Here is a 26,625-nt window from a genome sequence, read left to right on the forward strand (position 1 = left end):
AAAAAGTCTAGCTCTAGATTAGCAAAACTGAGCACAAAGATTTTATTTTATTTTATTTATTTTATTTTGTCTTTGTGGTTTATCACAATGGTAAAGTGGTAATCTGCCCATGGCCAGCAGTTGAACCATCATGTGTTTTGATTCATTTAAAAAACAAAAAACACGTAATTTTATTAATCTAGATTTTGAAAATAGAGATTTTCAAGAAAGAGAACCATAAAACAAATATAAAACAGATCAAAAGCATGGAAAACAAAAACAGTTGTTGTAGCAACAGTAAAAATTAAAAAAGCAGTAAATATAAAATCAGTTAAAAGCCTGGGCAATCTTTTTTTCTTTTCTTTTTTTTTCTTTTTTGAAAATGTCTAAAACGTGGCTCTCTGGGAAATTGGAAGAGGCAGGATTTTGTTCTGTTTTGGCGTGATAGTACTCAATTATATGGAATACCGTGACCTGTTTTTTTGCCCCCTGCCATGGTAGCCCTTTTGTGCTGGCACTCTGAGCACTTTTATCAAGATCTGAATACTGACACCTCACCCCCTCCAAAAAGGAAGGAAAAGGAACAGGAAAAGAAGTGCTAGGGAGAAGGATCCTTGGGTGACAAACCACGTTATCCCTCTTTCAGGAAAAGGGTGAGATTTCGGAAGACAATGTTGCATGGCAAAGCCTTTTAAAGCACAGCTGAAATGGTCTCGGAAGTATGGCTGCCATAAAGAAGCCCAGCCTAGAGGGTCATGCTCCTCTAGGAAATGCTCAGGCATTGCAATAATCTTTTCCTTTACAGCAGACTGTCATGAGGCTGTGGGTAAGATTTCCGGTGGTATAATGACACCTGTCAGGTGGTATAGCGGTGCATCCTTTTTCCACGTAAAGCATCCGTTCAACTGCAAAGGAATAAAAACAAATGCATAACTGGTGAAACCACATTCAAAGAGAAGTCATGGCAGCTGCCCCGCTACCCCCCACAAACATGCAGAGGGAATCCAATTTCCTTCTAGCTAGTACAGTGGTACCTCTAGTTGCGAATGAGATCCGTTCTGGAGGCCCGTTAGCAACATGAAAAGAGCGCAACCCACAACCTGCAGCAGCGCCTCTGCGCATGTGCGAGTTGCGATTTGCCGCTTCTGCGTATGCACGTGACGTCATTTTGCGCTTCTGTGCATGCGCAAGCAGCGAAACCCAGAAGTAACCCTTTCCAGTACTTCTGGGTCGCCGTGGGACGTAACCTGAAAGAACGTAACATGAAGCGGACGTAACATGAGGTATGACTGTAGTACCAACTTGAACAAAACATTGGGCTCCAGATTCACCCCATCCCCCTTACCATGCCCCGCTCCTTCCAAGCCAGGGAAGGGGAGAGGTCGGTGACAACAGGGGCATCAGCATCATGGCAGGGGCTCCTGCCCTGCTCCCTCCCTTGGTTTTTGTGCGGCGCTGCAAAATGCAGGGTTTTCACTGCGAAACACTGCAAAACTTTTTGACAAAGTTTGGCACCGGTTTGAAGTGAATTGGACAATGTTGGGATTTTGGTGACCCCGTGACCCCTGGGTTTGAATGTCTACTGCTCCATTTTTGGGGTGCTGCAAAACATAGGGTTTTCACTGACCAATGCTGCAAAACTTTTTGCCAGTGTTTGGCATCTGTTTGGAGTGAATCGGACAACTTTGGGTTTGGGGCATTAATTATGAGCCCCGTTTTGATGTATCAATTACTCTATTTGTGGGGTACTGCAAACGTGGGGCCTTCACTGCAAAACAATTGCAAAACTTTGGCACCAGTTCTAAGGGGATTCCAGATTTGGGAGTTCATTAATGAAGCTATCCATGGAAAACCTGATCACTGTTTGCTCTGATTCAGTGGTAAAACATGGGTTTTCCTGGGGAAAGCACCAGGACCAAAACAAAAAACCTACTCAGATGCGGAGCTTTAAAGCTTGAACTTCTGCCTAGAAATGCACCACCAAAGAATTCTGGATGAGCCCTAAAGGTAAAGGGTCCCCTGACAGTTAAGGCCAGTCGCAAACAACTCTGGGGTTGCTCATCTCGCTTTACAGGCAGAGGGAGCCAGTGTTTGTCCGCTCCGCAGTTTTTCCGGGTCATGTGGCCAGCATGACTGAGCCACTTCTGGCACAACAAAACACCGACACCAGAGCAGTGCACGGAAACGCCATTTACCTTCCCGCCAGAGTGGTACCTATTCATCTACTTGCACTTTTTGGCATGCTTTCGAACTGCTAGGTTGGCAGGAGCAGGGACTGAGCAATGGGAGCTCACCCCGTGGCGGGGATTTGAACCACCAACCTTTTGATCAGCAATCCCAAAGCTCAGTGGTTTAGACCACAGTGCCACCCGCGTCCCCAGATAAGCCCTAGTCTAGCACATAGCACTAAAAGACAGAAAATAAGCCGGTGAGATGAGACATGTACATAAGTAGCTTGAGGTAACTGCTACATTTGCTTCCCAGCAGTTGGATCATTGTTGTTTACCAGAAGGGAGAAGGGCAAGGAGGCAAGGAGATTGGCTTGGTGCAAATGCACCACCAGGAGCTCTGGAATGGCTCTCCCAGTGCTTTTGCAGCACAACCACCTCCTCACCCCTCTCCTTTCCAGTAAGCAACAGGCTCAATGACCCACTAGTATGGCCACTCCATCCCACTTAAATTAACACATAAGAGTTAATTTCAAGGCAAACATACCTTCTTTGATATAGGTTGTTTTGCAACTTAAGGCTGAACATACATCACTTCCTTTGAAACAGATAAAACCAGGATATTGGAATTTGCACACCTTGCATTTGATAGCTTCAGCTGCTTGAAAGGGGAAAGTAATTTAGCATGAAGTTGCATCACAACCCACCCTAATTCTAAATAGCTTCACGTGCATCAAAACTAATACAAGATAAAGTTACAGAATGATCTGAGGTCCAGTAAGCATTTACTGCTAGTATATACGAGGCCATTTTGTTGTTGCAGCTGTTGGTCATCATTACTGATCTACAATGTGCAATCACAGGAATAGCTTAAGAAAATGTATATGGAAAATAAACAAGAATTCATTTTGAACAAGAATTATGCAGAGAACATGACATAAGAACATAGGAAGAGCTCTGTAGGCCTATCTAGTCCAGCATCCTGTTTTCATAGGATAGGGCTGATGTAACCTTTCATCTTGTTAAAGGTGTCCCAGTAGTGTATGCTAAAGGTTGTCCCAAAGACCCCTTATCAATAACTTCTTTAAAATCACTTGAAGCCTTGTTTACAGAGGCTCATGCCATTTCAAAAAATGTTAACATTTATGGTCCCGCTTTGCTAATAACAACAACAAGCACTTACAGGACATAAAGCACATATGTATGGGAAATGCCCAAAATTCATACCAAGATAGAATGGAAGAGACTTAATGGTTGCTAATGGTGTAACATGAAGCAATGGAATTATCTCCACACCCGAGACTGACAACACCCCATCTGTTTTACTCACAAAAGAGCAGAGCTAAAATGCCGAGAAGCACAACCAAGTTAATCAGCTTGGGCTTTCTTGCCATTTTTGACAACCCAGAACAACAAGGTCTCCTTGGTGGAGATGGTGAAGGAACAACAAAACGTGACTCCGGATAATGGATTTAAACTCTCATGGACACTATAGGCTGCTTCTGGAGGGACTTCGTGTTACATCTCCCACCTGCTACGGTGGTTGATTACAGTCTTAGCAGCAAAGTACAGCCTAGGAACTGGATGTCCTTTGCCCATTTGAGTGCTCTGTTGCCAAATACTGGACCATTAAGTGCCATTTCCATCAATTAGTCTAAATATAGGAGAAGCTGTGGTCTCAGGGTAGCCAGTGGGAGGCATGGATTGATTCCCAAATGACCCAGGCAGGTGATGGGTCAAGATGTGAAGATAATGAATTCAGTGTGAGAGTACCTTCAGTGCTTATATCAGAGGTGGGGAACCTCAGGCCTGGAGAGGCCCCTCCCAGGGCTACACACCCACTCAACCCTCCTCCCTGGACCCAGGTGTTTTTGTCAGTTTGCATTTCTTGGTGCAGATATTATTGATGTGATGTGTAGAGATCTTTCCTATTCTAATTAATTCAAGAGGGTTCTAGAAGCTTCTAGCAGAAGGTTCATGATGTTTGGGTTATTCCTTCAGAGCAGCTGAGTACAGCTGGCTTAAATTGGTTCAGTTATCTCTTTCTGTCAAGGTCACGCTGACTATAATAGTAAGGCCAGGAGGAGCCTGGGTTTCACTCTCTTTCAATCTCTCTTTCCTTCTGGTGTGATGCTCTCTATATAGTATGCTTAGTGTTAAGTTTTAGTCTTCTTACAAGTTATTGTAAATTTAAGTCTGCAGCAACTGGATTTTTTATGGACAGTGCCAATCCTGAATGTATTGGATTTGTGACCATTATGCTCCTTTGCCTTCAATAAACTAAAACAATAAAAAACAATAAAGGTAAAGGTAAAGGTACCCCTGCCCGTACGGGCCAGTCTTGACAGACTCTGGGGTTGTGCGCCCATCTCACTTAAGAGGCCAGGGGCCAGCGCTGTCCGGAGACACTTCCGGGTCACGTGGCCAGCGTGACATCGCTGCTCTGGCGAGCCAGAGCCGCACACGGAAACGCCGAAAAAACAATAAAACAATAAACTAAAACAATAAAACAATAGACTAAAGGCAAAGAGAAGCGAGGAGGTGATAAAACAACCGGTAAGACGTTAAAACTGAGGGTTTAAAACCAAGAAGTGGCTAAAAACTACTTAAAAGCTACTAAAAACTACTTAAAAACTTAACTAAAAGCAGAGGACACTGACTAGGCTGCTTTCTCCGTCGCCATCTTGGAAAGAGCCTCCCTCTTTGCCTTCAGTTCCTGTCTATTTTTTGGGAATCTTGCAACATTGGAGTACTTCTCTGGATCAATTTGAGTAGAGCTCCATGACAGTAGAGCTCCATTCCACATGGGTGGAATATGTCCTTCAACTCTGATAATGCCTCTTGCGTGTCCTGGATGAGGAAAGTGAAGGGTGTGTGATTGTTTGCAGAAACTTACCTACCATGCAAAAGTAACATTGACATTTGTTGCTTCATCAACTTTTGTCTCTGGCCTTGCCCACCACTAACATGCAGTCTTTGGAAGGTTACCCAGCCCTGACATATGCACACCCTTGTGGTCTTAAGCTTCTTGCATAGTCTGTTTTTAGAGCTGGAATTAGAGCTGAAGACCATAATTATCCCAAGAAATAAATCTGTGTGCTGTGTAAATGGCCAGGCAGGAACCAGACACAATGGATGTCCAAATTAACTTCAGGTTCTTCCCAGTTTGTGTTATGAGCCATCTAGGCAGGACCAGCACAAGGGGTAAACATAAACTTGACTTGCAGGTATGATAAACTACCATCTACACTGCAGGGCTGTGTGCTTCTCACATAAACTGCTGCTCATATTTGCAAAAGGGAGGGTGGCAGGCAACACAGACCACTGGGTTTGATTCAGACCAAATGATGTGACTTCAGTAACAGACCAATTTTTCTCACAGACCATTCAGAGACTACCCAATATGACTCATGGAGCCTAATCTGCTTCTTTCCCCATCCCGATTCACTATTAGGACATTTCAAAATGGCTATACAGAAGTGGGTGCAATTTGAAGACATAGTAACCCCTCCAGAGAGAATAAATCCTGTTGAATTACAGGCATATACCCTAAAATGTCTCTCTCTCTCTCTCTCTCTCTCTCTCTCTCTCTCTCTCTCTCTCTCTCTCTCTCTTTCTCTCTCTCTCTCTCTCTCTCTCTCACACACACACACACACACAAAATGAACAGCTTCTGACTTTTTTTTTGGCCAGAAGTGGATGAAATTTGCAGGCAGTATCTCCCATTTTAAGAGCATGAATCCTGACATATTTCACAGCCCTGTAGTAGCTTTCCTGAAAGAACAGCTGTTACAGAATCGGGATATGTGTGTCTTCTAATTCAACATATGGCATAAGCTTTCATGGGCTACAGTCCGCAATTAGGTTAGAACAAGAAACTGCTGGGTTACACTACATCAGAGGGCGCCAACCTTTTTACCCTCATGGACTGATTTGCAAACCTCGGCAGCACTTTGTTTTGTCTCAAATGGCAAAACGGGATGCTCTCCCTCTGGTGTTATCATCAAGTGTTTGGAGAATTATCTCTGTTAATTCACCCTGTCTTCTTCCAGATTTGCTTGTGTGGTGTTGAAATGTCTTCCCTAACTATTCATTCATCCCAGATTTTTCAATGTGCTTCCCTGTCACTTTCACAACTGCAGAAATTCTGGGTTTTTTATTTTTTTAAAAAAGCCTTGTTGCACTAGGGAGACAGAGCCTTTGACTCCAATTTAACTGTGCACACTGAAAGTTCTGGAATACATCCTTGGAGCTGATGCAAATTTCAGACGGTTCAAACATTTTACATGGAATGAGAGCCAGTGCAGTGTAGCGGTTAGAACGTTGAGCTAGAACTTTGGAGACCAAGCTTCAAATCCTCACTTGACCATGAAGCTCCCTAGATCACCTTGGACCAGTCACTACCTCTCCATCTAACAAACCTCACAGTGTTGTGGGGAATAATTGAGGAGGGGAAGAATGGTATACATTACATTGAGCTCCTTGGGGGGCAAGGTGGGATACAAATGCCCCACTTTGGACAGAAAGATTCCTGCAACACAAGGTGTTTGGCTAGATGATCCTTGCGGTCCCTCCCAACTCTATGATTCTAAATGCACAAACAAATAGCACCACCTTGTACTTTGCACCAGACATCAAGATTTCTTGGGCTGGCTGTGCAGCCTACCTAAAAAAAAGAAGTAATAAAAGAATCACAGAATCATAGAGTTGGAAGTCACTGTGAAAGTCATCTGGTCTAACCCCCTGCAATGCAGGAATCTTTTTGCCCAACGCAGGACTCGAACCCTTGACTGTGAGATTAAGAGTATCATGCTCTACCAACTGAAGAAGATACACACTTCTAATTTCACACTAGCTGCTGATTTGATATTTATTTGTCTGTTTGTTTTTGAAGCCTTCCACTTTTCCATTGAACTACATAACCAGCCTGCATGAAAACCTTAAAACCCATTGAAGGACTCAGTCAGACACCCATTGTTGTGACTGAACAATTTATTAGTGGTCGATGCAAAGGACCAAATTAAAGGACTGGCTCTGTCTATGCGAAATATGCAGCCATTTATAAATACCACGATTCATCTCATTAAAGCCACTGTGAGAGGAAGCTGCCTCATACAGAGTCAGACCATTGGTCCATCTAGGGTTGTTCTGTCTACATTGTTGCCTGACCCCACACTCCATTCTAAGACTTTTAGCAGAAGCAGACAAAGGTGGCTTGAATAATCCTAGCCTCCAATTCCCCCTCAGCCCCCACTCTTGCATTTTTACTTTCTAACCTGGTGGGGAGTTTGGGCAAATTCACAACTTGCACACTATTTTGTAACATTTTGTTTGGTTTAATAAAAGTGTTTTTTTATATATAATGTTTTGGGGTTGTAATGTGGGAAGCAAAGCTCCATTGACAGAGCACAAATTCTGTTCCTTAATAATTGAATACAATCCATTAAAACTAATTAACTTTTTTACAAAGAAAAGAATTCCAAATTATTCAGGTATTCTTTTTCAGACAATTGAGTAAGGTTTCAATAGATCCATCAGTTAAACTCCAATGTTTTTCAACCCTAAATGAAAATGTTGCTATTGGCTTTGAATGGAGAGAATTTTGTCCAGGAATTTCCACCATCACTGCCCTAGTTCGTTTAAATTTTACAGCAAAAATTTCTTCACTTCTGGTAATTAAATGTTGATTTTCCCCCCAAGGTATTTCAAATTAGAGAGGTTTCCAGGAAAAACAGATGGCAATAGCATGAAATCAATAAAGAATCTTTTGTTTCAAATCAGGCAGAAGATGCATGGAGCCCATTCATACACATCCCAAGCCTAGGGAGAGTTGCACATTTCTGTAGTGCAGCATTTGTTGACGTGATGAATGTGCCTTCCTCCATTTACATCCCTGCAGTCATAGGCACAGCCTGCTGTAGTGTAAAGGAGAACAGATTCTGGAAAGGAAGAGAAAAATCAGTAAGAAGGCAGACTTCCTATCTAGTTCCTATTAGTTGCCTGCTTATATGTCCAACTGAACATCTGGGACAGGACCAGACTAATACGTTTTGCCACCTAAGGTAAATGACAAAATTCAGCACCCTCAAAAATCAGAGGTGGACTGCCCCTGAACCTGGGCGGGTCAATTTCTTTCCCTTTGGCTCTCCAGGCTCAGAGAGCAAAGCGGGCTGTGAGAGGTGGGATGGCTGCATGTGCACCCACAGGAGCACAGCACTGCCTAGACGGACATGCAAGTGATGACCGCTCCCCATATTAAATGGGGGGTGCCCTTTGCGTGGTTGCGCACAGCTGCCTGGACCCTATGCAGCATCATTAGCACAGGCTTGGCTTCGCCTTCCCCAGGTGGGATACCTGGAGGTCTCTGCCTACCTCAGCCAGTTGCCCAATCCCACCTGGGGAGGCGTTGCCAAGGTGATCAGGCCAGGTAGGGAGGAGGGACCACCTGCCCACACAATAGGAGGAGGATCTTACCTGAGAATCGTCAGTTGGCTCCAGAGCTTCTCCCACCCTACCCACCCTTAGTTAACGTATTATCTACAGGTATGCGGGGGCTGCTACATCAAGGTTGCTGGTGATGGGCCGGAAAGGAATTCTCCTGCATTGGCAGGTTTGCCTTTCCCCTAGCAAAACGTCACAACTTTGGCAGTATCAGGCCTTGGGTGCAATCCTTTAGTCTATCCTCCCTAAATGGGAGTGGGTGTGTAGCGGTGACCCACACGCCTCCCTTCTCTTTGTGGCAGCGATACCAGGGTTCCCTGTTAAAGGGGTTGTTTGAGGGAAGGCTTTGGCCATACACCTAGAGGTTGTCATTGATCTCCCCTGTGATGGGGGCGGGCTCTCTCTGCTTGAACATATGTTCTCCAGAGTCAGCCCATCCCCTCTCCACACACACTGGATAACCTTCATAGAATCATAGAATCATAGAGTTGGAAGAGACCACAAGGGCCAACCTTAATGTTCCCCAGATCCCCAGCGAGGAACTGGGAGGAATAAACGCCCAATGCCTGAGCCAAGGTCTACCCACATCTGAAACATAATAAAGTTGTGGCCAATTTTAATCGCATAGCACATTGTCTTGAGTCATTATTCCATATGGGGGCTGCCCTGGGTTTGGGGGACTCTGCCTGTCCATGCAAATGGCTTGGCTGCCTGGCTGACGGGGGCCTCCAGGTGCCAGATTGGCGCTTACTCGCTCACCTGCCCACCCACCGGCCTCCATCCCTCCATTGGTCAGTCCGCCTCAAAGAGCTTTGTGCCCTTGCCCAGGCCCAGGCCTCACCTACCATCCCACCTGACTCACCATGGCAGCCTCTCGTCTCCCTCTCTCATTACATTAGAATTCATGGACATCTAATGAAGCTGGAAGATACAGCATACATAAAAGAATGCACTTCTCAACACAGTGCATAGGTGAACTGTGGAACAATGTCCCACAGGAGGCAGTGATGGTCACCGACTTGGATGGCTTTAACAGAGAACTGGACAAATTCATGGAAGGGAAGGCTATCGGTGGCTACTATCCGTGATGGCTTTGCCAAGGTTGGAGACAACCATGCTTCTGAATGTCGATTCTTGGGAACCATGGAGGGCAGAGTGCTCTTCTGCTGAGGTCCTACTTGTGGGTTTCCTACAGGCATCTGGTTGGCCAGCATGCTGAGTGAGATGAGCTACTGGCCTGATCCAGCAGGATCTTCTTACATTCTCATGGCAGCCGTGGGCAGCAGTGGATGTTGAAAGAAGAAGACCTGTTGTTGTGGGCATGACTAAAAAATGCTAGCCCACCAGTCTCTGCAGCAGGAATGGGAACCTGTGGCTGCCCAGATGCTTCTGGACTACATGTCCCATCATACCTGAGCACTGGCCATGCTGGCTGGGGGTGATGGGAGTTGGAGTCCAACAATGTCTGGAGGACAACAGATTCCCCATCCTTGGTATTGAGGGTGTGAATGCCAAGGGGCACATTTATTCACTATCCTTTTAAGAATTCCTTTCTGGACAGTAGAAATAAATAGATACACAGAGTCCCAAAGCAAGCCCCATTAGGACTAAAAATCACACACCTTACCTGTAAAGAGCGCCTGCCGGAAGCAGGACTCCCTAGATTGCGCTATGCAGGGGGGCTTTGGTGCAGGACAGGTGCCATTCTTAAGTTCAAACAAACAGGTGTAGCATTTGAGGCTGTTGACTGGAGAGGAGGGTAGATAAATACAGAGTTGGGAAACAGCATGGCATAAGTTTGCCTGACGGCCCATCAGTTGGCAAATGAAACTTTAATCAACAGCGGTCATGGTGTGTGGGCATCATTTGAAAATGTGCAGACATGCTTTGAACAGTTTCTGATTTCTTCATTGCCTGCAGCTCTTAAAGCAAAGGGAGGCTTTTTGGCTCGGTGGGTCAGTTCTTTATCTCCAACACCACCTCCATGGGCCAACTTTTACAGGTGGGTGGGATCACCCATGTTGAATTATCTGAGGTCATCATGACACCTGGAGATTTACAGGTGAGTGGACAGAGAGTGCAGTGGATGGACCACCTCAAAGTTAGACAGCAGTGGCACCGTGGAACTTACTACACCTAAATCTCCTACTTTCAGTCCTGTTTTCTGCAAGAATTGACTATCCCCATCAACCCTCGCCCAATGGATTGACACCACCTGACAGACAGATGGGTGTGTTTTTCACAAAAATGGTCTCGCATGACAAACTGGAATACTTGGTGGGCCAGTGGGCCAAAGGTTTTGCGGCCTGAGGGGCAGCTTTGACAGTTAACTCTCCTGAAGCAGGTCTACTGTCCCAGACACTTTGATTTTAGTCTTTGGTATAAAAGAAAGTTAGGATCAGTGCCTTGTCCAACAGAAGATTTTTACCCCAGAAATTGAGACACTGCAGCCCTTAAGATGCTGCTGATCTCAAACTCCCATCATGCATGATCACTGGCCCTGCTGGCTGAGGCTGATGGGAGTCCAACAATATCTAGTTGCCCAACTCTGGGATCTCATAATCCAGCAAAGCCCAACAATTCCTCATTTTGTTTGATAGGAGTCCAGTAAGCTGCCTTATAGGAAATAGGTCCATTGGCTGTCCGAGCAAAGTATCACCTTTCTAAGCAGTTTTTGACCTTTTCGTGCCCGGGACAAGATTATTATTTTTCCAGTCAGAGCTCAGCTCCAGCACTTCTCAGAAAACAAGGGAGAAGTTAATGGTGAGCTCCAGCACCTCTTTTTCTAGAAAAATAGCACCTCCCAGGACCAACCTTGAACGCAAAAATGCATTTGGGGACCAATATTCTATCCCATATATATTTTATGGTGGAAGTGCTCCTGCAACCCACCTTTGATTAAACTGAGACTTTAATACAATTATACTGACCAGCACTTTAAAAAATTTCCCTCTGACCTTATTGCTAACATTCTTTTCCTCCCATGCAGCTAATAATTTTCCATCCATCCGATTGAGTGGACACAGTTCTGCAGAACCTGATGCCAAAATAAGTCAATATGTCATTAAGGTGCCACAAGCCTGTTTTTGTTGCAGCAGGCTAACATAGCACGCCCTCTGGAAACTGCTATTCTCTTGGTGTGCTTTTGCAAAGTAGACAGTTCCTTTCCATGGGGTGATCAGCAAAAACTAAAGCTGGCTTGTGGGTGCAAGATGAGCTCAGTTCCTTGCATATATTAGAACTACTCACCTCTGCTTTCCAATCTCCAGCAAGTTGTATGTTGAGCGGCTCAAACCAAAACAACCCCATCAGTTAAAAACAGGAATCATACCTTCCAGACAAGTACAAGCATAAAGAATATGGTCAGCTAAGGACTCGGAAGTTGCTGGTGGTGCCTGTTTAGAAACCTACCCGTTGAAAAGGCAAGCAGGATCCATAATCCGAGTGACAAAAGCTTGTTCATGCTGTGGATTGCAACTCTCGCACCAGGTTTGTTCCGGATATTTAGCCAGGATGCTTATGAAGGGCTGACCTGGAGCAGTGTACAAAGATCCATTAAACATTAACACAGGTACAACAATCCCTTTCTAAAGATCAAAGGAGGGGCAACAGGAATGGTTAGTCTCTGAAACAAATGGCTCTTGTTTTTGGGAAGGGCTGCCAACTTTTCAACTGACCCCTGCAACTGTGCAGTTAACAGCACAGTGTAATGAGCTGGGTTTGGTGCATTTAAGTAGATGTAGGTGTGAAGGGTTGGCTTTTAGGGGAGTGCATGGGGTTCCAGGCAAGTGAATGAGTGGGCTGCTCCAGGAGGGACACAACTCTTCACCCCTCTAGACCCCAGAAGCCTAGTGGTTGATTGATTCAGGCTAGTAACTTTTATGGGCTTACTTACAACTTGGCACCCAAGGGACAGGCCACCCATCACTAGCTTTCGAAACTAGCAGCTAAAAACAGTAGCCACCACAATGCCCTTCAAATGGTCAAGCTCTCATCATCCCCAACTATTGACTATACTGACTGGAGCTGATGGGGACTGAACTCCAGCAACATCTGGAGGGCATCACTTCGGGTACCAAGGTTGAAACATCCTAATTAGAGAATGTCTGGTGTGCAGACATTCCTTGCCTATCATGCCTCTCTCTTTCCAGAACCACCATGATGGAGACGAGCTTCCATAAATTTCCCAGCCATTGACTTTGTTTTTAACATTATTAAAATATTACGGGATGTGTCCAATGCTAGTCCTACTCAGAGTCACTGGAAGTAAGAAACATGACAAACTTAGGTCTGTTCATTTCAATGGGTCTACTCTGAGTAGAAGTGAGTTGTATACAATATATAGAATTCTGATTTCCTTGAAGAACATTGTTTGAAACACTGAGGTGCATTGGACATTACACATACACACACACCCATGGGCCCTTGGAAACTTTCTCACGCCTTTGTGCAGTTGTTGTGTGATGTGGTTTCACACAGAGGCATTTTCTCTTTCTAAAACAAATCATCATTGTGGAAAGGAGCTGAAGCGACAACTATATTCAGGATGTAGAATGAAAGGAATGGTTTGTGCCAGTGTTTTGGAACTAGCTGGCAATAAATTGTGCTTGGTAGAGGCAGTGCTCTGCTTTTCATGGATCTGTTAATTTTAGTTTCTCATTTTCCCTCCTAATGTTCAGTTCATTTTTTAAATAATAATATTTATTAACATTTCAAAAAATTACAAACATAAATAATAAAACAAAAAATTAAAAAAACAGGAAAATAAAAAGTTAAAAATAAATCAATTTTTCCATAGCTTATCTTTCATTTACTTATTTCCTTGACCTCCTTACACCTTCCTTTTTTGTATTCTAGTTCAATTAGTTAATTCAGCAAATCCTTTCCATCTTTGTTTTTATCTTAATCATTTATCTTAATATGTTATGATTTTACATTCTCACCTGTTGACAGCCCATTTTTACATACTCCTTTATAACATTACTGCTAAAAACACATAACTTCATTCCAGCATCCTTCTAACATTCCTTAATTTTGCAATGTTTCTGTAGATAGTCTTTAAACTTCTTCCAATCTTCTTCTACCGATTCTTCTCCCTGGTCTCGGATTCTGCCAGTCATTTCCGCCAATTCCATGTAATCCATCACCTTCATCTGCCATTCTTCCTTGGTGGGTAAATCTTGTGTCTTCCAATACTTTGCGGTGAGTATTCTTGCTGCTGCTGTAGCGTACATAAAGAAAGTTCTGTCCTTCTTTCACACCAATTGGCCGACCATGCCCAGGAGAAAGGCCTCTAGTTTCTTCAAAAAGGTTTTTTTAAATACCTTCTTCATTTCATTATAGATCATCTCCCAGAAAGCCTTAATCCTTGGGCACGTCCACCAAAGGTGAAAGAATGTACCATCAATCTCTTTACATTTCCAACATTTATTATCAGGCAAATGATATATTTTTGCAAGCTTGACTGGTGTCATTTTCATAATATTCTCTCTTAAGGCATTACATGGCATAAATTTCATACCTGTGGTCCATAACTGTTCCCAGTCAGCCAACATAATGTTGTGTCCAACATCTTGTGCCCATTTAATCATAGCAGATTTCACCGTTTCATCCTGAGTGTTCCATTTCAACAGCAAGTTATACATTCTTGATAAAATCTTAGTTTTGGGATCTAACAGTTCTGTTTCCAATTTTGATTTTTCCACCTGGAAGCCAATTTTCTTGTCCGAATTGTAAGCCTCCATTATTTGATAATAATGAAGCCAATCTCGCACTTTGTCTTTTAGTTTCTCAAAGCTCTGCAATTTCAATTTGTCACCCTCTTGTTCCAAAATTTCCCACTAATGTTCAGTTCAGCACATCTCTCCATCTATGCCATTTCTGCATAGTCCATTGCTTTCAGAAGCCACTCCTCCTTCATTGGAACCTTCTCTTCTTTCCATTTCTGTGCATATGATATCCTAGCTGCTGTTGTCATATACATAAATAGTAAGGGGATGTGTGTTTCATCCATGGTCACCACCGAGGATGAGGTTGAAAGAGTGTGAGTTTTTGTATAATCTTCATTGCTTTTGTTCTGTGGGAGTCACCAAAAGGACAGGCATGGGAGGATCTGAGCTTGTGTTCAAGAACACACATACACAGACAGTGGCTTATTGATTCTGATCAGAGTCCCATCTAAGACCAAAACACTCTGTTTACCTACACACCAGGCGAGAGCCCACAGCTTTATGTTTTGCAGGCTAACTTTTATCTTGACCAAAACAAAAGGAGGATAAGGAAAAGGAGGACGTCAAAAATGTTGAACTGGAAGGACAGTATGGTGTCGCTTGAATGTGTGCAAGAGAGAGAAATGGAGGGTGTGTGTGTGTGTGTGTGTGTGTGTGTGTGTGTGTGAGAGAGAGAGAGAGAGAGAGAGAGAGAGAGAGAGAGAGAGAGAGAGAGAGAGAGAGAAGTACCGTATGTATTTTTGGTCTGTGTGTTTACTTGGCTGTCCTGATTGTTGAGGTGTAGTGGAGGAGATTGTGATGGAGGAGGTTGCAATGCTGCCCAAACAAGGGGCAAGCAGAATTCACTCCATATAATATCAATGCTTGCACATGAAAGAGAAGAAAAGATGGAAGAGTGTGCATACTGTCTGTGTGCACGAGAAAAAGAAAGTGGCAGGGAGAGGCATAACTGTGTGTGTGTGTGTGTGTGTGTGTGTGTGTGTGTGTTCACCTGACCTGATCATCAAGGGGGAAGGAGAAAGTGGGATAGGAGAGCTGAAAATAATGACTATTATGGAGAACAGCAACAGGACAGGAAGAAACCTCATGGACAGAATAATTGCCACACACAAGAACAAAGAGAGTTTGAATGCTTCACCTGTAGGACAATAAATAATTTAATGTGTTAACATGAATGGAAGTCGTTAAAATTGCAGTTGGATATAAGGGCTTGTTATTCTGACTGAAATGAAATGGAAATTTATAAGAATGCAGAAACAAAGTAAATATCAAACCATTCATTCTAGCACACGGAGGGGCCACCTAAATTGTATAATTTGGCTTTTGAATGATTGGCATTATTAATGGTATTATAATTCGGCATTGTTATAATGAGGTTTTTACGGGATTATTGTAATTGAAAACTAATAAAAAATATTTGGGAAAAGGAAAAGGAAATAATGCCAGTATTGTTGGATCAATCCATCAACCTCTGATGGATGATTTAGAAGGATTGGGTCCAGCATCACTTTCGCTGCCCATGTGCGGCAGTATCTATACTCAGCGGAGTTACATCTCAACACAGCTCCTTGCTTGGAAGTGTCTTCAGGGTTGAAGGTACACACAGTAGACAATAAACACTCATGGGCACCATAAAGATTCAGTCAAGTGTAGAGGCTACTTGACAGGTATAAAAGCATATTGGTAGCAACTATATACAGACATTCACCACTGCCATGGTCAAGGCTTGCTTAGAGTCCAACAAAAGTCCAAGACTCTCTCTCTCTCTGCTTTACTCACCACATGTTGCAAGCAAGAGACTCACAACAAGTTACACGGAACCATTGTTATCATTACTTCCTGTCACACTTCACATGTCCAAAGAACAGTTCCCACAGAAAATGTCCTTGCATAGACAAAACAATCTCAGCCATCTGCTGCCTCTTGAAACTTCTTTTCTGTTCTTCTCTGTTTCTGGGACAAACGATTCTCTCTCACACAGAAAGAATATCCAACAAATATATCTAAGTGTTCTGTGCACAGTAGAAATTGCATGGGCAACAAGACTCGTACAACATACAAAGAATTCTGTGGTGTTTTGTCTAAGATCACGTGCAATACCACTTGGAGGCGGCACACAATCTCTGTACAGACAATCAGTTGAATGTGCAGAGGCTGGGACTGGGCAGAACAGGAGCAACCTCAATTCCTTCCCCCTTCATGCATGCGCCAAATGACTCAAAGGGATTAGATGTTCTGCATTAGCTGATCCCAATGATATGCTCGTAGCTTTTCATCCAAGCAAAACTAAAAGGTATGTCCTCTGTGGACCAATCACAGGCTCACCTCACACCTGATCCTCAGAGGTGGAGATAAATTCAAGTTGTACTCTCCTCACACGCAGTGCTGACGTGAAGGCAGAAGGGGCAGCATGAATAGGCTTCTGAATATCATGTTCTGGGTGTTGCTATCCATTGAGTTGGGTAAGTCTGTGATGGGCCAACATGTCAATTTTGGTTTCTCTCCATTTCTTCACCACCCACCCCAGTATTAAATTCAGTTCTCTGCATTTCTCCATCAGCGTATACCTGATTCCAATGTTGTTACAGGAGCTCGAATAAGCTTTGCACCAGTTGCAGCTGAGGGAGGATGTTCAAAATGGCATATCAAGAAAATGGATCATCTTCTGCTCATGTAATCATTTTGTTGCTAACAGAGCTCTACATAGTTCTGTGTTATTGCTGAATTACCTTCAAATGGTTATAGCATTAAAGATGACTAATGTGTATTAAATTTCCATGCCACAACTGTGAAGCTTCTCTTGTGGATGTATAATCAAGTGAGAGTGGGGTTTCTTTCTGGTTCCAAGGCCTGGTACAGTCAATTATTTAATTTTAATTATTTAATTCGACCTTTTCATGGAGGCAAAAATAGAGGCAAAACGAGTTGATTTTATTGGATGCAAATTTGGAAGTGAATAGGGAGAGGTGCGGACTGGATTTTCACCAATGAAAAGTGAAATTTCAGGTATGTTAGGGGCTCTGCACCTTCTTTGATTCATTCACCGACCCTCCTCAACTCCACACTCTGCCCTACCCCCTTATCAACCCCCTGCCCTTTGCACCACACCCAACCTCTTGGCTTGGCCACCCCTCTTCCCACTCCCACTTCTGCAACCTCACCACTCACCAACCCCCCACCCTTCCCATGATCCTTGCCAAATTCCCCTTACGTCTTGGCCAAACTGCATCCCTTCCCCCTAGACCTCCCCCCAACCCCTGCTCATGCTGCCTGCCACACACCACTGCCATTTTTGGGCCTTTAAATGCAAACTGAACTGCATCTCTACCCCATCCCTTCAAGCGGGTTCTTTTTGTATGTTACGCCTGTTTTACAACCCACATGTAACAGAGTAACACCCACCACAGGCAAGCTGGTAGAAAAGGAACAGTGCCCTCTTGTCCTCTGGGATCAGATCAGTTTAGCAGCCGATTCTCTTTCAAAGTTCATAGTTCACTTCCTGGTTCCTCTTCCCCTAGGTGCTGGCATCAAGTGCTCCCAGTGTGCATATCAGCTCCCAGGTAAAGGGTGCGAGAAATGGAGACGTCCGTGCAGACTGCACTCAGGGGAGTCATGCTACAAGCAGATGGTTTATTTTGGTAAGTGATAATGGTTACTCACGACTCAGATCCTGTAATATATCCCAGGACCACGTAAGCCCTTGCAGCTTGATTACTCAGATCATCGGAAGGAGCACTGCAAGTTGTCCCCATGTTACAGAGGCCCAGCTGGCCTCCACTAGAAGCCAGGCTTTTAGTGTCACTGGTCCCATGCTCTTCTAACACAGATGTGGCAGGTGCCCTCGCTCTTGATTTTCCAGTGTCTCTTGAAGACCTTTTTATACAGACAGGCCAATGCAACTGTTTAACTTTCCCCCCCAACCCATCTTTTTAACAATAATTTTCTATGTTTTTTATGATGTTTTATTTTATTGCATGTATGCCACCACGCACTATTGTGTTAATTGGTGGCATACCCAATCCTATTGTAAATAAATAACCAAGAAAGAAGCCTTTCTCGGAGCATATAAATGGGTTTTCTCCACATCATCACAAGGCAACCACAGCCAACTTCTACAGCAATTAATAGACAAAGCTCCCAGAATTATCACTTTTGGACACAGGTAGGTGGAAATGGATTTTATGGAGTACTATTGAGTAATCCAGTACATTCTACAAAGCAACCCTACAGGGTGTGGGAGGGAGGTGGAGAGTCATGGTGGAGCTACCACTATTTCTTAAGTCAGGTGAGAAGAAATGTGTGTTGGGTTGGGGGGGTGATTGTTTTTCATTTTTATCTTTGGTTCTCTTCCATGACTTCTAATAGAATTAACTCAAGCTCTCAGGCTAGCAGAGTTTCTGGCTCTGTTCTGGGGCATGTTGAGGGAATGAGGGAGACTCAGAGCGGAGATTCTCAATAGAAATCCATATTCAAGAATCCATGCAGAGCCAAGCACCTGGGGGTGGCGCCTAGACTGCTGAGTGGAGCAATAAGTAAAGGAGTGGGACCTTAGGGAGTGGTGAAAATGATCAACTTCACAGTGTACACTGTTCTTGTTCACTCTCTCATTAAATGCAACCTGTTGTCCATGTTTTCCAAGACAAGTGACTAGAGGGTGGGGAGTTTATAGGGCAAAGAAGAGTGGTAACAAGGTGGGCTGCTGTGATGCAGTTCCTGATAACAGTAGGCCAATCCTACCAATCAGGGTTGCCAACCACTCATTAAAAAAACGAGTCTTATCTGCTCATGTTGTCTTAGCAGCACTCTGCTCTGCAGAAATTTATAGACGAAATGTTTCACTGCGCAGATATGAGAATGATGATTGGTTAATTAATTAACCAATCACTTTCCACACATATCTCAAGGTGATATATAAAATTAAATAAAAATAGATATATGATCAACTGAATGCCTGCAGACCATGAGATTCTTAAAGGCAGAGAAGCAGAGGATACTCAACGTTGGCAACCCTACTACCAGGTTTTTGCCTCTGAAACAATGGTACAATGATGGCAATATCTATGGTATAATCCTATGTTATCTAGAAGAATTCACTTGTAGATGTGTGATTGACATCAAAGCATTTGATCAGAAGGAAGGGGTTTGCCAGTACCTGGATACACCCTTATATTTCTTCCTTTACAGGACGGACTCCTCTTCATACCATCAAGGGCTGTTCTTCAGCTTGCATAAATGTATTGACACCAAAGAAGCCTAAGACAGTGAGTGAAGTCTATACTTGCTGCTCTGATCGAAATTTCTGTAACCACTAAGGCACGGTAGTGGTGTTTCAGTGTCAGTGGAGAGCATCATAGATTCTGCTTTCCGGGTGAAATTTCAAGGGCTGGAAGCTACTGCAGGTCTCCTTTCTACAGATACCTCTTCCTCTTAAGGCCAGGCTAGATGAGATCAAATGTTTGGGTTTTTTTCATGCCCTCAGTATCCAAAAATACAAAATTGTAACTATTTCCAACCACAGTTCATGTTTTAAAAATAAATGCTCAGGCTATCAAAAGTGCCTATTTCCACCCACTTTAAGGAAATATTTAAATTACATGATGCTGGGGAAACAATTTTTCCCTATCTCATAATTCTAAAACCGGGGCAATCCAATGATGCTGAATTTTGGAAGATTTGGGGCAGGGAAAAGGTCCTTCTTCACACAATGTATGAAAGTCTCTCTCACATAATGCAAAAATGGTCACCTACTTAGATGGCCACAAACAGGGAGCAGCTGCGTAAAAGGCCTTCTCTCATGTTGCTACCCTCTGGACCTCTCATGGAGGAGGCACATGAGAAAGGGCCTCAGATGATGATTGTGGGGTCTGGGTGGTCCTTTAATTTCTCTCCTATGTCTAGCTTCCAAAGCAAATTTTCGTCAGTTTATTTCAATTGCAGATTAATGTGGAAATGGTGCTGAAATGATTTATAAGTAGCATGGACCAGAAACAGTCTGATTACTCATCCCTGCATCTAGCTTTGTATTGCATACATCAACTGGCAATAACTTTCTATGGTCACCATCAAGGCTGACCCTACTGTTGGGCACTCTGAGGAGGCTGCCTTAGCTGGCAGATACTGAGGGGGCAGAATAAATCCAAACTAAAATGCTGGTGAATTTTCAGTGTTTGGAAGAAGGGAATGTGGCCTCTGGGTTGACAAGGGTTCCCCATCCCTAGAATGGGGTATCACCTTGTTCTTTTCCTCAGGTAGCAAAATGTCTTGGGTCATCTCTGGGCTCCATACTGTCTCTGAACCTGGAGGTCTTCTTTAGCTGCCACGACTGACAACCATGGATAGGCCACTCCTCCATAAATTTCTCTGATCCCCCTTTGAAGCTATATAAAGCCATCTACGTTAATGAGGTACTGAGTCATTCAACCCTGAGAGATGTCAATCTGACATTTTAATGAATGCCTACAGCTAAGGTGGTTTGATACTTATGCATGAGCATTGGGTAGGCACTGCAACGCATTTCCCCCATTGATTCCCCCACCCAGCAAACAAGCACATCTTCATACTGCAGCAGAAAGGAATGTAGGGATACCTGTTAGATCATCTCAGGGTGAAAAAAAACCATTCTGAGTTTCCAGCTGTACCAACAGATGGTACATCAAATAAGAACATCAGTGCTTGGAACAAATCCACCTCAATCCGCCTACTGTGTCCAAGTTTGTTAATAAACCAAGGGACTTGCAATAGATATGGATTGCCTTTTAAGAGGAGCTCCAGAACCTGATCCATTTCAGTGTGAATAGATTAAAAGCCATTGATAATCCCTAAACCATTAATTAATGGTGCTGGAGGAGACCCTTGAGAGTCCCATGGACTGCAAGAAGATCAAACCTATCCATTCTTAAGGAAATCAGCCCTGAGTGCTCACTGGAAGGACACATCCTGAAGCTGAGGCTCCAATACTTTGGCCACCTCATGAGAAGAGAAGACTCCCTGGAAAAGACCCTGATGTTGGGAAAGATTGAGGGCACAAGGAGAAGGGGACGACAGAGGACAAGATGGTTGGACAGTGTTCTCGAAGCTACAAACATGAGTCTGACCAAACTGCAGGAGGCAGTGGAAGACAGGAGTGCCTGGCATGCTCTGGTCCATGGGGTCACAAAAAGTTGGACATGCTAAACAACTAAACAACAACAACAAACCATTAATAGCAAATGATAGATCTAAGCACCATGAATTTGTCTAGTCTCCAGTCAAAGCCATGTAAACCGGCGAGTTATCAGCTATAATGGGTTATGATTTCAGTTGCTTTGCACTGTAGTAGCATCCAAATATTTGTCCTTGAGGGTTTCCAGGGGCAACCAACAAATGAGAGAAGGACTGAAACATTTGTGGTCCTGGTGGCCATCAAATGCAATAAAAAAATAAGGTGTTAGGATATTTAATGTTCATTAAGTTGGGAGTTTCTACAGGTCCAGTTTTTCCAGACAGACATGGGGCCCCTCCAGACAGGTGTTTTATTGAGGATGTATTCTGCAACCTGTTATTGACACAATAATAGTACAACAGTAGTAGATTTATTCTGCTTTGTCCTGTGATGCTTCCCTGATCTTGCCACATTACTGCTGCTCAGTGGGGTTATAGTACAATAAAAGTGTGTGGTTCTGTGGGGGGGGGGGGAAATAAACCAGAACTTTTGTGGTATAAAAAGTTATGGAATTTCAGCACGAGCTTATAAGATAGGAACTGATTGGAAATGAAACAGTGGGGCCACCCCAAAACTATAGCCACAAAGAGTATTGAAAGTGAGATGTATAACTAACCTGATACCATCATTAAAGCACAATAAAAAACACATCCAAATGGATTCATAAACATTCAGCATTGTGATATCACAACATACACCTGAGTTCTCTGCAGAATCGAAATCTGGGTGGTGGATGGAAGCAGTAAAAAAAATGGGGGGGAGCAATGAATTGATGAAACATTTTTTTTAAATCCAGGATATGGACAAGAAAGGTTTGCTCCAAAATCCTCGCCTAAGCCTAGATAGGATAGAATGAAAATCACAATCCATGTCCCTTCTCCTGTTGCTCACCTGCCCATCTGATGGTCTGTGCTCAGTATAAATTGCATGGGCAGCATGACTCATACATCATACAAAGACTTCTAGGGAACCGACACTCTTGTCGGTGTTTTAGCTAAGATCACGTGTAATACCACTTGTAGGTGCCACATAATCTCTGTACAGGCAGGCAGTCGAATATGCAGAGGCTGGGACTGGGCAGACCTCTTCCCCCTTCATGCATGCACCTAATGACTCAAAAGGATAAAACGTTCTGATCACAAGGATGCGTCGGGGGTTTTTCATTCAAGCAAAACTAAAAGGTGTGTCCTCCAGAAACGAATCACAGGCTCACCTCACATCTGATCGTCAGAGGTGGAGATAAATTCAGATTCCAGCTGCGCCCTCCTTGCACATAGTGTTGACGAAGGTAGAAAACAGAACATGAATAGCCTTCTGTATCTCGGGTTCTGGCTGCTGCTGTCTGTTGAGATAGGTAAGTCTCTGGTGGGTAAGTTTCTGATTTTTTTCTAGTCTTAAATTCAGTTCTCTATATTTCTGCATCAGTCTGTGATGGTTGCTGCTGTTGTCAAAAAGCCATTGTGAAAGTTTACAGAATGTTAGCCTGCATGTATCTCAATGTACGCATACAAACTTTTGCATGATATTGTCGCTAATGTACATACATTCCCCAAAGTCTAGGGCCAATTGAATCTGAGTGTGTGTGCAAAGATCAATATAGATTACTGGTTAGGTAGGTAGGTAGGTAGGTATATAGTCTCATTTTAACCAGCAAGGCTGTTGTGTGTTCACCTGCTAAATGTACAGCTGTCCTGTAGAAGAGAATGAAATTATGAAGTAAGCTGCTTAAACAGCTACCCACTCTGGACCAACTTTTAGGCTTCTACGATCTAGAGAAAATTATCAAAGGGCCCTGCAGGTTTGGGATCAAGACAGGAAGTTTCCCCTCTCCTGCACCCTGTGTCTATAAGGAGTGTAGTCAATTCCCCCCATTTAGAGCAGGAGGAGGTGGAAGACACAGCTGCAGAGAAAGGATCCTGGACAGAGATTCTGTGCTCCTCTGCCCGTTCTCTCCCCAAGGCACTTTGATATGCGTTTGGAGGTTAGGGAGTTGGAGGTTTGCTCATTAACTCTGCCGTCTTTCTTTCTTTGTGGCTTACCAAGAATGGGCTGACATTGCAAGCAAACATTTTGAAAAGCAAGGAGTGAATTGGCTCTGATGGATTGTTAACAGGCTGGGTGATTTTTGCACCTTTCACCTGTTGATCTTGGTACCTTTGCTTTTCTCTAGTTGTCAGCATCAGATGTGCTCACTGTCATTTTCAGCATCCGAAAGGTATCTGCCTTGAGCGGAAACGTCCTTGCAGATTGCACGTGGGGAAGTCTTGCTACAAACAGACCGTCTACTTTGGTATGTAATGACAGGACCACAGAATGATAGACTCATCGCATTGTAGAGGTGGGACCCTAAAAGTCATCTAGCCCAACCCTTGCAATGCAGGCAACGCAGCTAAAGAATCCCAGACAGATGGCCACCCCAACGTCAGTTTAAAAACCTCCAGTGATTGAGGGTCCACCACCATCCAAGGGAGTTCATTCCACTGTCAGACAGTTCTTAGCATCAGAAAGTTCTTCCTATTGTTAAGTCAGAACCTTCTTTCTTGACATTTGAATCCATTTGGTTTGGATCCTACCCTCTGGAGCAGCCATTTAGATCTTTGAATAGTTACCAAATTGGAAACTGCTTTACACTGAATCATACTATTGGTCCAGCTGGCTCAATCTCCTGGTAGACCTTATGGTCTTCAAATAAAAACATCTTGGAGATCCTGGGCCACAGGGAGGTTAGGCTGGCCTCAACCAGAACCAGGGCTTTTTCGGCCGTAGCCCTGATCTGGTGGAACACTCTGTCACAAGAGACTAGGGCCCTGCGGGACTTGACATCTTTCTGCAGGGCCTTCAAGACAGAGCTGTTCCACCAGGCCTTTGGCCAAGGCACAGTCTGATCCGTAATCCTCCAAGAACTCTAGGCCAATGGTTGCCATTAATTTGACTCTGAATTGATTTTAGAATGTATTTCAATTAATTGATTGTGTTATTTTTACTGTTGTTAGCCACTCTGAGCCCAGCTTCGGCTGGGGAGGGTGGGATATAAATAAAATTATTATTATTATTATTATTACTACTACTACTACTACTACCTGCACTGACTGGCAGTAGCTTTCCAACCTTTCAGCTAAAAATCTCATTCCATCCTACTGAGAGATGCCAGGAATTGAACATGAGATTTATGCATGCAACACGGCTGCTCTACCACTGAACTGCAGCCTTTCCCCAGGTCAATACAGTCATTTTGAATGAATGATCAGACATGTCACAGTGGTTCCCTTGTGTACAATTTGTGGAGAAAGTGTGCTTTGGGGCATTTGCTGTGCGCTCTTGCAATCATGGGGCAGTTGCAGTCAAGGACGTAATGGACTGGGCTTCTCAGTCCAAGAAGTTACTGGACATGCTTGATGCATGCTACCTGTAAACTGTAACTTAAACACAGGGATTAAGTGGTGATGTGGTGCAGTCCTCTGAAGACAGGATGTCCTCTCTCCTAATCAGGGCTGCTGTCTGCTCAGAAGTAAAAATAGCAGCCTCCTCTATTCACGTTGGTTAATTACCCACTCTTTCTTGCACATGAAGATGAGAATGGTCATCTGCTAATGCTTATTGTTCAGGAGCACAGGCTGATAAAAGTGGCAACCTTACCAACTCTCCAAGCCTGAAACAATGGTACAAAAATGAGAGAGGCACTAGCTTGGTTTACTATTATCCATAGTTGTCGTGGTCCCACTAATCAATCTTCTTCTACAGGAAATACTCTTCTCTTTTCCAAGAAGGGCTGCAGCACCCACTGTGTTAATGTTCAAGAAAAGCCAGCAGAGAATACCATCACCCAAACTTTCAAATGCTGCTCTAATAGAAGTTTCTGCAATCTCTAAGTGGTGTTGAGTAGCACCAAAGCATCTGCTTTCTGAATGAAGTTTCGAGGGTTGGAAGCTTCTACAGGCCTCTTTTCCTTGAACACCTCCCAATCACAAGACCAAACTAGAGGCCATGATCCCTGATAAGGTCTCTCATTTTTTAAAAATGTTGGCAAATAGTAGCTAGGGAAGAAGAGGAGATGGAGATTCAGGTCTGTTGTAAGGAACGGCAAAGGGATTTAACACTCCCCCTGAACCCTATTTTCCAAAGGACAATCAAGATTTGGCCTCCGCCTTCAGCTGCCTTGTTACCAGAAACTTTGACCTACACAATCATTTGATTTATTGAGCAGAATTTGTTCACTGCTCAACTGTAAAGAAAGCCTATAAGCAGTTTATGGAGAATATAAAATTTAAGTTTGTCAGTGCATCAAATAAACAGCTAACGTCAAAGATATCCACCCTGCTTGTTTTCCACTTCTGGTATGAAAAATGCTAAGCCATAACAATTCCAAACCACAGTACATTTTTGTTTTTAAAGCTGACAATTTCCACCCACTTTACAAAAAAATTTAGTCAGTTGTGGGGAACATTTTGTCCTTCAAAGGTTGCTAGATCACAACTCCCATCATCCCTGCCCACTGGCCATGCTTGCTGGGGTTGATGAGAATTTTAGTCCAGGAGCATCTGGAGGGCCAAAGGTTCACCTTACCTGGTTTAGATTATAAGTTGCCAGGAAAGCAATCATTTGAGAAAATAGGTTCCACAAGAAATTATTTTAAATCCACTTTTCTACCTATAAGGACAAATGTTTTTGGGTTCTGCCGTAGTTGATTTTTAGGGTGCTTTGCTATTTTTCTGACAGACTTTTTATATTTAACATAACCACTATTGGGAGATAAAGCTGTAACAGGGTGTGCTGTCTTCAATAGCCAGGCTCTCAACAAAAAACAAAAAAAGTATGCCTGTCAGAAGGTCATGCCTGAAAATGACAGCGGTGTCAAAATGTGGGAGTGGTGTTTTGTTTTTCAAGCAGTGAGAAGGCCAATTCCAGCACAATAGTTAAAATATTTCCTCCCATATCACCTTGCTCATGTGTGAAGATCTGCCATAGAGTCCCCCAACCTGTGGTTCCATCAATAGGTAGGGATCGGGGAGTGGGGCTCCCCATGTAAGGCCTTTGCCACAGTTTCTCATCTCTAGAATAACTTCTCTTCAGAGGTGCATCTACCCCCAACATGGCACTTTTCATCTGT

At 43.6% G+C, this 26,625-nt stretch overlaps 1 protein-coding gene and 2 long non-coding RNA genes across 4 annotated transcripts; 1 reads left to right on the forward strand and 2 right to left on the reverse strand.

Annotated features, from left to right (window-relative positions):
* Window positions 1–643: 643 nt before the first annotated feature.
* On the reverse strand, window positions 644–3,600 carry LOC309357466. The gene is made up of 3 exons (XR_014163136.1): window positions 3,478–3,600; window positions 2,695–2,805; window positions 644–884 (listed from the first exon to the last, which is right to left on the reverse strand). It is a non-coding gene; the product is annotated as an uncharacterized lncRNA (long non-coding RNA).
* Window positions 3,601–7,642: 4,042 nt separating this feature from the next.
* Window positions 7,643–22,862, reverse strand: LOC309358297. Its single transcript, XR_014163425.1, has 4 exons — window positions 22,732–22,862; window positions 12,000–12,120; window positions 10,216–10,335; window positions 7,643–8,086 (listed from the first exon to the last, which is right to left on the reverse strand). It is a non-coding gene; the product is annotated as an uncharacterized lncRNA (long non-coding RNA).
* Window positions 16,707–25,826, forward strand: LOC309358252 (uncharacterized protein). Of its 2 annotated transcripts, XM_081891239.1 has the most exons (5): window positions 16,707–16,779; window positions 17,836–17,955; window positions 19,502–22,872; window positions 23,689–23,808; window positions 25,260–25,826. In XM_081891239.1, the coding sequence occupies exons 1-3, from the start codon at window positions 16,728–16,730 to the stop codon at window positions 19,627–19,629; spliced, it is 300 nt and encodes a 99-aa protein (XP_081747365.1). In that variant the 5' UTR covers window positions 16,707–16,727; the 3' UTR covers window positions 19,630–22,872; window positions 23,689–23,808; window positions 25,260–25,826. The 2 variants fall into 2 exon arrangements, with proteins under 2 accessions (XP_081747365.1, XP_081747364.1); XM_081891238.1 differs by having other exon boundaries at window positions 19,502–23,808.
* The last annotated feature ends 799 nt before the right edge of the window (window positions 25,827–26,625 follow it).

The sequence above is a fragment of the Podarcis melisellensis genome (assembly GCF_964234715.1).
Source record: "Podarcis melisellensis genome assembly, chromosome: 15".
Taxonomy (NCBI): domain Eukaryota; kingdom Metazoa; phylum Chordata; class Lepidosauria; order Squamata; family Lacertidae; genus Podarcis; species Podarcis melisellensis.

Excerpts from the sequence above, each read along its gene's own strand:
- LOC309358252 (XM_081891238.1), top strand. The coding sequence starts at position 16,728 with ATGAATAGGCTTCTGAATATCATGTTCTGGGTGTTGCTATCCATTGAG. Across the intron at positions 16,780-17,835 it reads GTTGCTATCCATTGAGTTGG|GTGCTGGCATCAAGTGCTCC; the intron begins GTAAGTCTGTGA and ends CTCTTCCCCTAG. Across the intron at positions 17,956-19,501 it reads CAAGCAGATGGTTTATTTTG|GACGGACTCCTCTTCATACC; the intron begins GTAAGTGATAAT and ends CTTCCTTTACAG.